General features: G+C 38.0%; 1 protein-coding gene across 1 annotated transcript; it reads right to left on the bottom strand.

Annotated features, from left to right (window-relative positions):
* Nucleotides 1–668: 668 nt before the first annotated feature.
* On the bottom strand, nucleotides 669–15,768 carry loxl1 (lysyl oxidase-like 1). The gene is made up of 7 exons (XM_017466629.3): nucleotides 14,276–15,768; nucleotides 10,905–11,013; nucleotides 10,542–10,679; nucleotides 7,414–7,570; nucleotides 6,035–6,130; nucleotides 4,407–4,522; nucleotides 669–2,884 (listed from the first exon to the last, which is right to left on the bottom strand). The coding sequence occupies exons 1-7, from the start codon at nucleotides 15,372–15,374 to the stop codon at nucleotides 2,878–2,880; spliced, it is 1,722 nt and encodes a 573-aa protein (XP_017322118.1). The 5' UTR covers nucleotides 15,375–15,768; the 3' UTR covers nucleotides 669–2,877.
* Between the last annotated feature and the right edge of the window lie 217 nt (nucleotides 15,769–15,985).

Here is a 15,985-nt window from a genome sequence, read left to right as displayed (position 1 = left end):
CTAAAAGAGATGGGAGTATGAGGCCAGACCCATTGTCAAGCTATCAAAACCCTCTTTGAAGAACAGCCAGTTGAGCCAGGAAGAGAAATGGCCCCCTACTTGCCTCAGGCATTAAAAAGAATGAACATGGGAAGCCAGGTCTCACTGCAGAACCCTCTGGAGATTTAGTGAGCTCATCAGTGAAACTTTGAGGAAGCAGAGAGCTCACTTGATAAATCTGAGTATGCCATCATTATTCCCCAAGAAGCTTTGTTGGAGTAATTTTCCAGGGCTTGCGAACACTACAGGGATTGTAATCCTATATAACAAACATGATTAACATCTTTATAGAAGAGCTAACGTACTATATTACTGTCTGTCGACATTAACAATGCAATGTATTTTACTAAGCCATTCTCGTTTTTAACAGAAGTACTGGATTTGTATTAAGAATTTATTCATTCTTGAGAGTTGGCAACAACCGAAGGGCAAAGCCAACATTGTTTTCAAATATTAGGATATTGTGATTGATTGCCTTGAGCATGGGGCACAAGGCAGGGTACACCCTGGATGGGGTACATGTGGAACATATTAAACCTAAAGTAAATAAAAGCACATTAAAATATTAATGGAGCACAATGCAAGGAAGAGTTTCAAACATTCAAGAACATTATTCCACACTTTGGAAGTGCTTGTATTACTCTTTGGTCTTTATTTGAAGATCCAGTATACGGTCTAAAAAATAATTATTCTCAAGCAAAGAAACCAACCAATAAACTTGAAAAAAGAAGAATGTGCAAATCTCCACATTGTGTTATAAATTTTATAAGAAACCAAGGATCAATCCTTGTTTCCAATTAGAAGAAATGCAGGAATGAAATACAAGAACGACTTTGTTTATATGATCAAAATGAATGTAATGAACAAGATCCCATGTCCTGTGTTTTGTTGCACATACCCCCATCCCATACGTCTAATCATTTCTATACATCAGGTAATATAGCTACATATGGAAGTTGTTACTTTGTTTAATAGAGCCCAAGTTTTAACACATTCAGAAGGCATTGAATAATAATGTACAATGCCGATAATAAAACCTGTCACATGGGAGGTTGTTCCAAATAAGCATTTATGAATTATTACAAATCATATATTGAGTTGCGATGCATTTAGTGTATATTCTAAATACTATGAATTCCTTCAAGTGTAGCGATAAAGGGAAGTTTTCTCTACTGCACATCTTAAATTGGAAGAAAAAAAATAGCTAACTCTCTCTCAGAGGTAGGTTGAGATGGCATTGAGCTTGTAAGCAATTTCAAGCTTTGCGATGTTAGCTTTGCAACAGTAGTATCATCTTAGTTACATTCTGCTGCAGCACAGCTATTAAATGAAGGTAGGAATCAGATGTGATAATCGAGGAAGAAGAAATGCCTACAATGTAACAATTACAGCAATTAATGTTCTAAAACAGTACTCGAGACTTTCCTTTAAGAAAAAAAAAAAAAAACAGAGAAAAATAATGCAGTTAGAATCATTTCCTATCTTTTCGAGCTAATGCCGTATAATAGTGGAGGAACAGTCACACGTAAAGTTTATGATGACCTACAGTATGGCATCGGACCAGTGTTGGTAGCGAAAACAATATACGTATACAAGCCATAACTGCTCACATGATACAAGTTTATCTTACAATGTAACAGACACAAAAGAACTTTTGATCTATAAGAATCACTGAGCAAAAAAACCCCAAAGCTGCCAATTTATCAGATGCACGCAAACATTTGTCATTCATCAACCACGTGTTTTCTTGTAAGAGGTGACTACTCGATTGCTAAATTAGACATTATCTGTAAACCATCATGATAACAAAAAAAAAGCCAATTTCTAAAATTAATATAAACCTTTTAGCCAGCTCTTGGATATAAGGCTTTCATTCAAAACGTCTAATCCCCTCTGGCATTTTCAGAACAAGAATCTGTTCAAGGCTCCCTCAGTCAAGCTAAAGTGAATTTCCTGAACAAACTGGCTATGATAGTAGGTGATTCATGCATGCAAAATTCACTGACATCCCTTTCAACCACATTTCATTATTTCACCTTCATTTCAGTGGAGAGTGTTGGAAATAAGGGACTTTTCAACAGCATGATTGCTTCCAGTTGTACGGGTCTATATATCCTCTTCTCCTGACACTGAAAATGAGGGTTTCAGGGACCTTTCCTGATCTGAAGTGGTGATTTACAGTTTACTAGCACCCTTTTGGGGCTCAGTTGTTTGCATTTCAGCACCTGTCTCTATTTGATCTAATGTTTTTAATCTAATCTAATCTAATCTAATGCTTTTGCTAAACATAACCATCCCAAGAAAAGAATGGTGCGAATAAGCCAGTGTTTCTAATGGACTAAAAGCTATTCTTACATCTAAAGCCAGGCATTACGAGTTTATATGTTCTTTGATACCACATTGTGTATTAAGTCTTATGATTTATTGTGAGTTTGTGAGCTAGGAATGTATGTGCATCCTATGGTTTGTCTGTTTTGCAGAGATTTTGACTCTAATATGGCTGGAATAACTCAAATCATACAGTGTCATTCTGGCTTTAAGGTTGACTTAAAGTGTGTTCTGGTGTGAGTTTACTATGTTGAAAAGGACATGTTGGAAATATGGTGAAAGTAAAATGACTCCAGTTTGGTACCCCACTGTGTGGTGTAATTGGGGTGTCAGTACATATCTTGAGTATATATGTAGTACACACTGACTCCCAGCTTCCAATGAACTTATGGGACCAGAACAACACATAAACAACAACATGGGCAAAAACAACAACTAGTATTCCATTCACATTTCAATGGAACAGCTTCAATCCCAGGATATGATCGACTGCTTCAACAAGTCTGGTAATCAAGACCTACAAGAGAAAAGAAAATCCAAAGATAAGAGCAGCGCTTGATTCGTTGTCTATTACCTAGTGCAATACAGGTCTTTATTAAATGTGACAACTTTTTTAAACCAGCTCTTAAAAGTCCTCAGTCCATTCATTTTGCCGACCGGTTGACTTTTCATGGAATACAGTTCTTATAAAATGTGCTAGCTAGCTAACATTAACTGAATTCTTATCCTTTTGACCTTACACATCTATGTGGCATGCGGTTGATGTATGGCTACCTGTTGAATAAAACAGTTTTTTGTTATCTGGATTTCATGATTGGGCTGTTATTTAACCATTGTAACGGTTAAAAATCACATTTTATTTTTCAATAATGAATCTAAGAAATTTATTTTAATTATTCAAAAAAATGTGCTACCTATCTCAGGCAAAAATCTTATTTTACATGGTTTCTTTGCTACATTTTGCTCTTAAAACATGGTTGAAAGTAACAGAGTCGTGTTTTACTTTTTAGCATAGACTTAGCAAATATGCAAAATGTGGCTAACAAGCATCCATGCTAATGGAATGAGACCATTAAGGACATTCTAATTATGTACTAGGAATGTTATTAAATAATATTAATATTAATATTAATTTACTGTCAGTCTATAATCTTGGTAACAGGGTTGTACTTTCAAAGTGACCTTGTCAGTCAATTTCACAGTATCATTAGAAATAAAGGGGAATGAAAAATGTGTTGTTTTTCTTTTTCTTTCTGTAATCTTCAGAAAAAATTCAGAGGATGCAACTTGCTGTTGAACACCTGACTTTTTGACTATCCAGAATATTTCATAGGGGTGAATGTGTTCAGGTAAAAGTATGGAATGAATGTTGTAGGACTTAAAAGTACTGTACAATTTCCACAACCTATAATAGATAAGTCATGGGAAAGAGTCTTTCAAGCATGAGTAGTTAAATGGATTAACACATTAATGCAAAAATAAAATAAAACATTTAAAATAGATATTTTGAAGTATTTTAATGATTATATTTCAAGCTAAAGTGTAATTATAGAGAGCTGGGACAGACATAAAGTTGTTTTGTAAGTGCTGTATGTAGGATTTATTGAATTTAACATGAATTTAAACATGCACAGGATGTCATGAAGGACACTTCTATTTAAAACCTTTTACTTTTACTACTTTTACATACAGGTTTAATAGAAGTGGACATGGAATGGCATCGCTACACATCTCTATATGAGATTTTAAGAAGAATATAAACTTTGTTCATATCACAATTGCATGCTTTGACAAATAAAAGGCAAAAACTTGACAAGAAAAACTATTAATCAAACTTTAGCTTCATCCAGTTAACAGGATTTGTGGGGGAAATGAAAAGATCTATTGGAAAATTTGAAATCAAATTTGCAACCTTGCTGTAAAAATTTAATAGATGGCTTAAGACAATAAGACAGCCATTGCAATGTATTACCACAACATGATGCTTAAGTAGAGCAAAATAAACAATTTAGCCTTCACAGTAAAGTGTATTAACTCACTGGGAGATCTTGCAGTTCGTTGTTCGGACAAGGCGCCCTGTGTAGTGAATGTTACACCTGACAATGTTGTTGGTGAAGTCCGACTCAAGCACAAAGTATTTGGGGTTAACCTGAACCTGGAGTTCAGAAAAGTAGGAAGAGATGTATTATTACTTCACAGTATTAGTTTAATTCTTATAAGTGATTATAAGAAAAAAAAAAAAGATCTCAGATCAGGAATCAGGAGATAAGTAAAGCCTCTGTCACTAGCATTCCTGATAGCATTGTTTTTCCAGAGTCATAAGGCAGGCCTGTATTTGCCTGCCTTATATTAGTACTGACGGTACAATTAGAGAAATAGGAGCATACCAAACACATTACCGCAGCATCATTCACATTGTTGAAAGACTTTCCTCTAGCAGCTGCATTTGATAGAAAATGAAGGGCTCCTTCAGTTAAATATCCATCAAGTTCTAGCATGTTCTTTCGTGATACGTGAGTTATTCTAAGTAAGCGGTTTTATTTCAATCCCATTTAGTTTTGCTACCCATGGCAAAATCAGACATCGTTATCACCTCAACACACATTTATGGACAAACTTTCATTTGACTCACTGCTGTTTATCTGAGTTGTATTTTGTATTAAACCGAGCAACTATTAGCAATGGGCTGTTCTTCAAAACAAGGTTGTACAATCTAAAATGAAATCGAATGCAAATTTCTGCCTCATTTTGTTTCTTTCTTTTTCACTTCTTTTTAGACACATGCTCTGACTTGTGGCAGCTCTCTATATGATTGGCTGTTGGTTAAAAAATAAAATAAATAAATAAAAACCCAATTATTTTAAATGACCCAGTTGGCTTAAACCTCTGCCAGTGGGAATTGGGAAGTGGAGAGTGACAAATAAACTGGCCGAAACATTTTATTGTCCCCCCCCCACAAAATTTGGAAGAACATTGTAAAAAACAGACAAATGACAGTTAAAACTAGACACACTAGCTGAAAAATGAACTATCTGGGTTAAAACTGGACAGGTGGTAACACTTATCCAATCCTATTTATAATTTCTGAGTGAAACTGTAACATCTTCAGCATATAGCATTTATTTGGGCTTGGATCTGTTTGTGGTTGTCACAGGACTGCTTTGTTTGCTTCCCATTTCCTGCTTGCCATAGCTCCGGCTAAATCTCCTCCCTGACCATTCCTTTGATTGTTAGCATCTGTGTGTAGTTTCTTTTCACCTCGTAAACAATGTGTGAACACATCTTTCTCTGTCTGTGCCATGTGCTGTAGTCTCTTTGTTATGCTTTAATTTAATCAGTTCTAGTTTGCTAGCTCTTCAGATTTTCCAGTTATCCCAAGTTGTCTTTTTGTTATGTGCTGGTTTCTGACAAGCTTGTAAAACCAAACTGTTAGTACAGATGTACCTCTCCTTAACTGTGATCCGACCCCTTTTATGGAAACACTGGAATACCCCAAATAAAGAGACTTTCTGCTAGCATTTAGCTGCTTCTGGATTCCATATCTTACTGTCATTAGCATGCTTTAAATTAGCGGCATTGAGATGGTCCAAGAAATGGAACAAACTGGCACGTGAAACACAAAGTGAAAGAGTTCTGGATTGCATTGAGCTCATATGAATGTTATTACCTTCAGTATGTAGTTTCCTGGCTTGATATCTGTGATATCAATCCACTGGCAGTCAATATCTGCATTGTACGTGTCATAGCAACCTGGACTGAGACCCTGGAGGAGCATTTGAAAACAAGATTAAAAGAGAATGAGTTTTCCAGCATACAAAACAGCGGTTAGACATTTCAATTCAATTCAGTTTTATTTGTATAGCGCTTTTAAAAACATATATTGGCACAAAGCAGCTTTCAAAAATCCAGATATATAGTTTATATTTCTAATAAGCAAACCAGCGGTGACAGGAGCAATAAAACTTGGTGAAAACACTCTTCTACTAGTCTATACACCATAAAGTAAGGTTGGAATGCAATGCCACTATCTATATCTGTATGTTTAGTGCTCCAAACATTCATATCTATATATATGTGTCTAGAGTTAAACCAGAAGTGGCTGTGGCCTAAACAGGAAGGTGTTTTTTTCCCTTTTGAAATGATATATGAACCCTAGAACAAGCTATCCAGTTTTCTGTTGTGTCCTGTGGAATCCAATGCATACCTCTACCTTTTTTTTTTTTCCATCTTTCTAAGAAAGAAAAAATAGTGCACCTGCTATTCGTATCTACTGCTGCTTTTGACTGCAACTTGTAACTCGGACTTTTCCAACCTCCAACTAGGACAAAATCAAAGAAAACCCCACTCAACTCGGAATTCCTACTCAGAAATGTGAGAAGGTCTCCTGAGTCCTGAGTTCAGCAAGTGACATCAAATCAACACAGCTGCTCACAGCATCAACCGTAAACAAAGTAGCACTTCTTTACTTTTAAATGAGTAATATTGTACAGTATATACTAGTATTCCCTTTAGATCAATCAACGTACATACATATTAGCTTGTTAAATCTATAACACTGACGATGCAGTTTGCTTTTAAGGACGTCAGGATGTAAATATATCACTCTACACAGTTAGCTGGCTAGATTGTTGCTAACAAAAGAGACATCCATTTTATTTCCCCCCAATATGTAGCTTGAAGAGTCCCCACTTTCCACTTCTGAGGTAAGTAGAATGCAGCATTTATTTAAAATCTGTTTAGAACACTGCATAATGTATTCATATTCAGTTGCTGTATGTCTTAGCTATAAAGTGAAACACTACTAAGTGCATTGAAAGGATTTTCAGTATGAGCAGATTGTGAAGTCCTGGGAGGAACAGTGTTTATGATTACAGCAGCAATTATTTGGCACAAATCTACTGAAACAAGGGTTGAGACTTAGCTAGTTTCTTACTGTACAGTCAATTCAGGATGTTGTTTTTATTTTGGTAAAGCATACTGTAAAATATTGTCCTCATTGAACCTGAATCAGGACTAAATTCGACCACAGGAAACGATGGGTCGTACCTGTGTATGGGAAGTGCAAGCGTAGCGTTTAAGATGGCCGAAGTCACATGTGGTGTCCTCCAGACAGAAACTGGCCTTGTGTCCTTCTGCTACTTTCCTTCCTGTGCTCACCTCCAGTAGGTCATAGTGACTGAATTCGTCCATGCTGTGGTAATGTCTGCAAGGGGAAGAGTGTGTGAAAGAGAGTGATTCATTCATTCAGTCAACATAATCTAATAAAAGCAACAACGCAAGCAATTCTCTTTCATTTGCACTTGTTCATTTTGCTTGTCAGCTTGCAGCACTTTGAGAGCGCCGTGTACGTTGGTAATGTTAGGTTCGAGTGCCACGGGGGCAATTCAATCAGTCACAGACTACTGCAAGAGCTGTTCAACAAGCAGTGACTAGTGTTAAGAACCTCAATTCAGTCTCACCTCACACCTTTTGTTGCCTGCTTTCCAAACCACATTTGGCAGTGATGTAGAAATTGGAACTCAATGGAATTTCAATCAGCCTGACAAAGCGCAGATTCAAATGTTCGGCTTTAAATGCAGCACTATGAAGCATCAATGAAGTCAATATTTCAACACTGCTCCTTTTGTGAAATTAGAGACTTTCCCAGTGTATGAGTTAAATGTTTAGGTAAGGCGTGTTTTAGTAGGAGTCTGGCAGGTGATGTAATACATGCTGGAGCATACTGAATCAGAAAGGAATTCTTCATGTTTCGTGTTACAGCATAAAAATGAAAATAGCCAAGGGCTTTTGCAGAGCTACTTTCCACCAGAAAGGCACTGACAGGGAGCTGGACTCAGAGTTTCCACCAGGATAGAATGTTCTCCTTATTCCTCATTCCTTCAGGATGAGAAGGTGACAGACACAATACAGGTAGACATACCCAGTAATGAAAGAACATTTTTAGCATTGTGTATGATGTAATTCAAACTTATTTAAGAAGGAATGTAACTGAAAAAAAACAAACATCTGTGTTATATATCGGTGTGCTACAATTATTGGCACCCTTTTAGTCAATACTTTGGACTACCTCTCTTTGCAAACATAACAGCTCTGAGTCTTCTCCTGTAATGCCTGATGAGGGGTCTGAGATCATTCCTCCATATAGAATCTTTCCAGATCCTTCACATTTCGAGGTCCATGCTGGTGGACTCTCCTCTTCAGTTCACCCTACAGGTTTTCTATGGGGTTCAGGTCAGGGGACTGGGATGGCCATGGCAGGACCTTGATTTTGTGGTCAGTAAATCATTTATGTGTTGATTTTGATGTATGTTTTGGATCATTGTCCTGCTGGAAGATCCAACCACTGCCCAATTTAACCTTTCTGGCAGAGGCAGTCAGGTTTTCATTTAATATCTGTTGATATTTGATAGAGTCCATGATGCTGTGTATCCTAACAAAATGTCCAGGTCCTCTGGCAGAAAAACAGCCCAAAACATTAAAGAATCACCACTATATTTAAGTGTGGGTATGAGATACTTTTTCATATGGCTATTTCTCTAAGATATTCTTTTTATACCCAGCCATGTTACTGACCTGTTGCCAATTAAAATAATTTAGTGCAAAATGTTCCTCCAGCTGTTTCTTTTTAGTAACATTTACTTTTCCAGCTTTTTTGTTGTCCTCTCCCAACTTTTTTTGAGACGTGTTGCAGCCATGAAATTCAAAATGACCTTATTTTTTTTTTTCTTAAAATGGTACGTTTACTCAGTTTAAACATTTGATGTGTTTTCTCTGTTATATTGTGAAATACATATGAGTTTATGAGATTTCCAAATCATTGCATTCTGTTTTTATTTACATTTATTACATTTTACATAGCGTCCCAACTTTTTTTGGAATTGGTGTTGTATGACATAGAATGTTGGCTTCTTATTACTGTCATAAATTTCCTTTCACCTCCAATTCTAACACCGTTTAAAGCCTCTGTAACAGATTTATTTCGCATATGCCTTATAGCCACAATACTCATAATCATGCATTATTTGTATTCACTATTTAGGATGTAAATGATCACTTCTATATGAGATCTTAGTAAATCACTGCCTAAATATGGAACATTACTAAATGAACTGACTGCTTGAGTAAAAATACAAAGCTGTCACATGACACTTTGTCAATTGTCACACAGTTTAACTCGACTGTAGATTGATAATTTGGCATGAGCTTCTCCATAGAGCACCTATGTATCTGTTTGATTCTGAGACTTTAACACGGTGCTTACACAAAGCTGTTCATCAGCGTGTATCAACCTTACTGACGTCATGCGATAAAGAATACACCCTTATATAAACAGACAGGATTGAAATATTTCACTAAGGTCCTCCAGTTGCATGTGACAGCCATTGAGGGATCTGGAAATTCAGACTGCACCCGCACAGCAGTGACCTCTCACCTCAGTTCTGCTTGTCCAGTGCTGATGTAGGACAACAATGGAAAGTAATAAAGAGTTCCAGGTCACATACGGACAGAGAACTTTAACTACCCAGTCATGGAAGTGGAATTTGACCATCATCTGTTTCCTTTTCAAATATATATATTTTTTTGTTATTTATTCTCCTTGCTCCCTAATGAGATTGCGGCAAGTTCTAACCTTTTAATCATGAGAATGAGAATCCACTGTGTACATTTTCACAGAGATAAATTACAGCTTTTCTTAATGTAATCCATATAGTTAGCAGGGAACTTTTTTGTATAAACTGCATAGGCTGCTGTTCTACAGCCCTCAGGGGTAAAACTCAGCTCCATTCAGATAATATTGGCAGACAGAGACAGAATTTAATTTATTTTTGATTAAGCTCAGTTAAGGTTAGATATAGAGCTGTCTGGAATTTAGACATGATAATGGACAACAGCTAAACAAGCCTGCAGTCTAATCCCCATCCAAAGAGAAAATCCTATTAAATGCTGCGACAAATGAGAAAACAATGACATTAGAAGTGGAATTTCAGACCAGGTGGTACAGAATTATCAGACTGGAATAAATATTTACTACTTGCTCATTTCATTTATTAAAACTCAATTATTGGTATCATTGATATCTTGTTTTCCATTTGTCGACCCATGTAGGTCAGTATAAGACCTAAACCTGTCACTACAGAGACTCAAAGGAAATAGGATAATTGGGTTGGACTCACTGGTGACAGCTGTGCCACTCCCAGGTATGCCGCGGTCGGTTGGGCATGAAATCAGCCGTTCCCTGGTTCTTAACCCGCTGAGGGAAGCGTAGCAGGACCCTGACATCATAGTCTGTGATCTCAGAGCTGTAGGCTGTACTGTAGAAAAGACAAACATTTCCCAGGCCATTAACTACAAAAAAAAAACAATATACAGTAAGCAGTGATATATTACAGCCACAGTTAATTAGGACTGTCACACTTGACAGCTTCCTTTATAAAACAAGCATATTGGTACTGGAAAAAAAATGCTTTTGCAGAGTATAAAAAATCCAAGGTTAGATCTTTAAACTCTCTAAATGGTCAAGAAAAAAAAAAATTCACCTAGAGAGGCACTTTTCTTCAGAGGCGCAGCGAAGGGAGTACATGTGGGATCGTTGGATGTACGTGGAGGCCTGGATGTAGTTAGGGTCAGGCACCAGGTCAGGCAATCCTAATCACAAAAGACAACTTTAATCAATCTGTGGTCAATATATGAATGAAATACTGTTAAAACTTGATCTAGCTATTTGTTGGGTTTTTTTTTTCCATTTCTTTTACAGTACTTTCACACCTATTATCCATTTGTTGAGTTCAAAGCAGAACAAAATTGATACTTTTTGGTTTCTTTGCGATTTGGTATGGATTAGTTTCACACGGCAATTCATGAAACAAATCAAAAAGTAAAAAACTGTTGTCTAAGGGCCATGTAAGGCTAAATACATACTTGTAAAATACTTTCATTCAATTTAATTATGTAAAATACAGTGTATAGCATATGCATTTTTTCCTTTATATCCATTGGTCCAAATTGCCAGAACACATGATATTTCTGCAGCACTTCCGCTCTGTCCTTTGGCTAAGTTTGCACCTCACAGCTCAGTTTATCAGCTTGTCTACAAAGATATTAACGCTGCCCACAACCCAAAATACATGCCATTTCTGGTTCAGTTCCTACGTTTGGGTCGATTTGGGCTGATTTGTTTTCTCACTTCAGTGCTATAGGTGCTATAGTTTGACTGGAACCGGGCTGAGACTACCTCACTCATATTTTCTTCAAACACAATGTGTTTTGGGCCACATCCGAGGATGATTGCTGGGTTCTCACCTGTTTAAATGAACCACACTAAATACAGAATGCACCAGGGTTGCATAGCACATGTATACTCATTATGCTAGTAAGGTTCCATCAATTAAGATTTTTATTTGTTTTTTCCATCTGCAAGGAACTCTTAAAGGTTCTGTGTAAAACCTTACAACACAATGTTTCATTTCAGAAAAGGTTCACAAAATAATTGTTTCAGAAACCCCTTTTTTCCTAAGGGTTCAGTTTTAAACTTGAAGTCATCATGATGAACATCTAATTTTTGATAAGCCCTTAAACCAAAATCTCTTATGTTGAAGCTATATATGAATTGCACATACCCACCAAGAATAGTACAAAGCCTAATAAAACCCAAATATATAGAAAATCAGTGCAGGACAGGGAGATAAAGCAAGCACAGACAGTAGAACAACAATGATCTCACTTCCCTTCTGGTTCTAAACTGGGCCCAAAACCAACTCTGCTATAAGAATAAATAGAGAGAAAAAACATGAGTGCTGTCAGAGCTAATATTTTTAACACTTTCATATATACAGTATATATATTATAAATCACCACTAACCGAGCCTTTTAGCTCCTCTTATGGCTAAAGAACTAGGCAAGACAAGGGCAGCTTTAAACCAGCAAAAATGCTGCACAGAGAACCCCTAAGCACCAAACCTTTATGACTATAGATGTTTTAAGACTTGATTGCTGCACATTTATACAATGAGTGCTTCAACTATGTGCTTTGGCACGCTCAGTTCTGAGTACACATCCGATTTGTCATCTCTCTCTGAACCAGTCTTTGAGGCTTCTTGGGTCAGGTCTAGTAAATAGTGTAACTGCAGTGTGAAAAGGAGAGGCTGAAGATTCTTCTTACCACCCTTACTACAAACAGTTTGATGTGCTTACAGTATATGATGTTATTTTATCACTACTACATGTAGATTGTTAACTCCAAAATTCAAAGCCATACTGTGTTCAGAATTTTCTATTGAGGCTTGATTAACTGATAAATACGCTAAGCATTTTTCCACTTTAGTTGGGGTTCACCATAAATATTGACTCAAACCACAATTTGGATGCATACACTATATGATACAGACTATAAGAAGCTACCCCAGGCATATGCATAACACCACCATTAAAAAAGTCCTTTTCAAAACCTAGCAGCTTTTAAAACAAATAAGGTGGATGGTTGAGGGTGATAGGTATGGAATCTGGCATGGTGTTGAGATGTGAAGGCTCACTGAAGGAAATCCTTGCAGGCTGTTTGTATTCTGATAATTAACTCATGTAACTATGTGACAAACAAGCAAATTGGTAAATCCCATGCTTACAGTAACATCCAAAACACATGTAGATCATTTTATTTATTTATTTTTTACTTTTGTAACTTCTCATAAACAGAGTGTCCACCCTTTTCTGTCAGACTGTTGCTTTAGAAACTGAGATCACTTGCATGCAAAAGAGTTCCACATTATGAAATAAGCCTTTTGGTCTCAGCTATGAATAGGTCTCATATGGCCTCCCTGAGTCACCTCCTCTCTTCAATTAACACACACACTCTTTTGGAACCTGAAAAAAATAAAAAAAATTAAATTCTTAAAAAAAATAGTTTCTTGTTGCAACCTTATGTGTTGGGAGAACTTACTATACCAATGATCGAGTAACATATTGCTGCTACTTTCACCCCCACACCCAAATGCTATAATACTTTAGTGGAGTGAAATACTTTAATGTATTTCACTCCACCCTTTGTTCCACATACTGGGATCATTCACCCTGTAAATAGCCACCATCCCCCACCAGCACCCCACCCAACCCCTCAACCACCCTTTGGCTTGATGAAGTCACTGCCAACTCTCCAAAAACAAAGAACATTTTATACAGAATGCCTGGCCATATGCTACACATACACTCTCAGATTTCACAACACCTGGTTCCAATAACGGGGCCACTTGTGGAGATGAGATAAGCTTGTAGTTCCTTTTTTTGTAAATTGAAATACAGCACAAAGCGAATGAGAAATGCATCATGTCAAAGAAGAAAGTCAGTTCAAAGACGAAAACATGGAAATCTAGTAGAATATAATGTCCCTTCCCAGCTGTACAAGCAAATAACTTCGGAATCAAACAGTGTAGTTTGAGTCCCCGGAGCTTAAGTTTGTCCGACGCAAAGGAGCTATGCTTGCCAGGATACACATGGAGATGGCAAGAGAGCTACATTTTTTAGATCTCACTATTTTTTTCCTCACTTCCTTTTCCTTCAAAGAGAGAGAAGGAAGGATTTTGAAGCATACTCCACAAGAGCATCCATTTTACATTACCACCAGCTGTGCAACTGCATTACAATACAATTCCTCTATGGTATCCTAAACCATGGTGCAGTTCACTGTGAATAAGTTACAGCTACACAGAATAGTTATTTGTTATGTTGTTCAGACTAAACATAACACATGGGAATTAGGGGACTGATAAAAAGTAGGAATACAACTATTCTTGTTGCTAGTTTTATTTGCACATAAAACTGAAAGTTACTGAAATAAATTCTGAATATTATAAGCTCCACAGCACATGCACAATTGGATATCTTGAACAAATGGTGCAGTGTGTAGATGTCACTATACCTCTTTGCTGAGGTCGGTAGACACTCCCTACATTGGTGGCGGGGTTCTCTGCAAAGTTGGAGTTGAGAGGGTTACGTGCAGGTTGTTGAATGAACGGAGGCAGAGGTTGTGGCCTTCCAAATGGTGGAAACTGCTCATACTGGGGGCTTTGCAGGGCAGGTTGGCCTACACCAGTTGATTCTGCAGCATTACTTGTATCAGGAAGACCTGCTGTTTCTTCATTGTATAAGCTGTGTGTGTACCGGCGGTCCAAACCATCTGAGAACGGAGGTTGTGCATTTTGGGCAGGAGCAGCAGGAAATGATGGAGCATATGGTGGATAGTAGCGGTAACTGTCATCCCTAATTTCTGACCTAGGAGCCACAGGAGCCACTCCTCCTCCGGTAAATACACCACCGCCACCATAACTTCCAGCAGAATAACCACCACCTCCACCACCACCACCACCACCACCAGCACCATACCTTACTCCTGTGAAACTTCCACTAGGGTCTGCTGAATACCCTGTTCCTTGGAATGGTGGTTCAAACGGTTCATATGGGGCATAATAAGGAGGCTGCTGTTGGAAAGGGTACTGTGGGTAAGATGGCACACTGAAGGAAGAAGAAGAAGAGGATGATGATGATGAGGAAGAAGAACCAGAGGATGTTCTGTAACGTGTGCTTGGGATTGACTGATACCGACTTGATTCACCTGTACCAGTACCAGCAGTACCTTGACGCCAATTTTCTGGAACTTGCCCAAATCCAAAGGGGTGTCTGGCCTGGCCCCTGATGGTTTCTGAGTTACCTCTGGAAGGTGCCTGTCTGCGCACATTTCCTCCATTTGGTCGGGACCTTCTGTTAACGCTGTCAGCTAAAACTACTCTGTGATTTCTGTCCCGTTCCTGTCCCCGAGCAGGGATGTACTCAGCTCCACTGTTGAGCAGGCTAAACAACCGTCCATTGTTCTCCCATTGGATCACTTGCCTCCAGGGATTTGAAGGGGAATCTTGCTCCTGACTAGGAGATTGAGCCTGTGATTGAGCTTGCGACTGTACCCCAACAATGCCCAGCAACATCCACACCCACCAAGATATAAGAACAGGCTGCATCTTCATAAGATTTACATGGAAATCAACAATCTTTAGAGCCAAAATGAATTTCCGTAAGTCCAGATCACTGAAAAATAATCCTTGACCCTTGATCCAAAGTGCACAACACAACCAAAGAGATGGAGATTGCAATGTCCATATGTAGCCCTTACAGTTAAAAATCAGTGCTAAAATTTAGTCCTTTGAATTGTCCTTGGCACAGACATACCTGTGAGGAGGAGAGGGCGCTTCTAACATCCCAGAGCAGGCAACTGTACAACAATCCTTCCTCTTCCTGGTAGTTTGGGTGTGGAATTGTCAGTGGACTGAGCATTGCTCTCTAAGATTCTCTAGTGAGAACTGCCTACTGCTTCCTAGCTCCAGCTCTCTATTTGCTTCTCTGATTGCTTGCAACCTCTCCCAAAATTTCCCCCTCTTCTGCGCTCACTCTCTAAAGTTCCCTCCCACATGGCCCTAGTGCTAGAGCTGTTCCCCTATAACCATAGCCAAATCTATGTACAGGTTTCCAGAATCAACATCACCATCTGTGGAGAAATTTAGATTGCCAGCATGACTTGTTCTGTCCAGAACACAGATTCTTTTGATCAAGGGGACAAGAAGGGATATCTGGTACAAGA

The sequence above is a fragment of the Ictalurus punctatus genome, chromosome 4 (genome assembly GCF_001660625.3).
Source record: "Ictalurus punctatus breed USDA103 chromosome 4, Coco_2.0, whole genome shotgun sequence".
NCBI lineage: Eukaryota > Metazoa > Chordata > Actinopteri > Siluriformes > Ictaluridae > Ictalurus > Ictalurus punctatus.
The sequence above is the reverse complement of the archived record's forward strand: the minus strand, read 5'-3'. Positions and strand labels throughout refer to the sequence as shown.

Excerpts from the sequence above, each read along its gene's own strand:
- loxl1 (XM_017466629.3), bottom strand. The coding sequence starts at position 15,374 with ATGAAGATGCAGCCTGTTCTTATATCTTGGTGGGTGTGGATGTTGCTG. Across the intron at positions 11,014-14,275 it reads CTACCGACCTCAGCAAAGAG|GATTGCCTGACCTGGTGCCT; the intron begins GTATAGTGACAT and ends TTTTGTGATTAG. Across the intron at positions 7,571-10,541 it reads GAGTGGCACAGCTGTCACCA|ACATTACCACAGCATGGACG; the intron begins GTGAGTCCAACC and ends TTCCCCTTGCAG.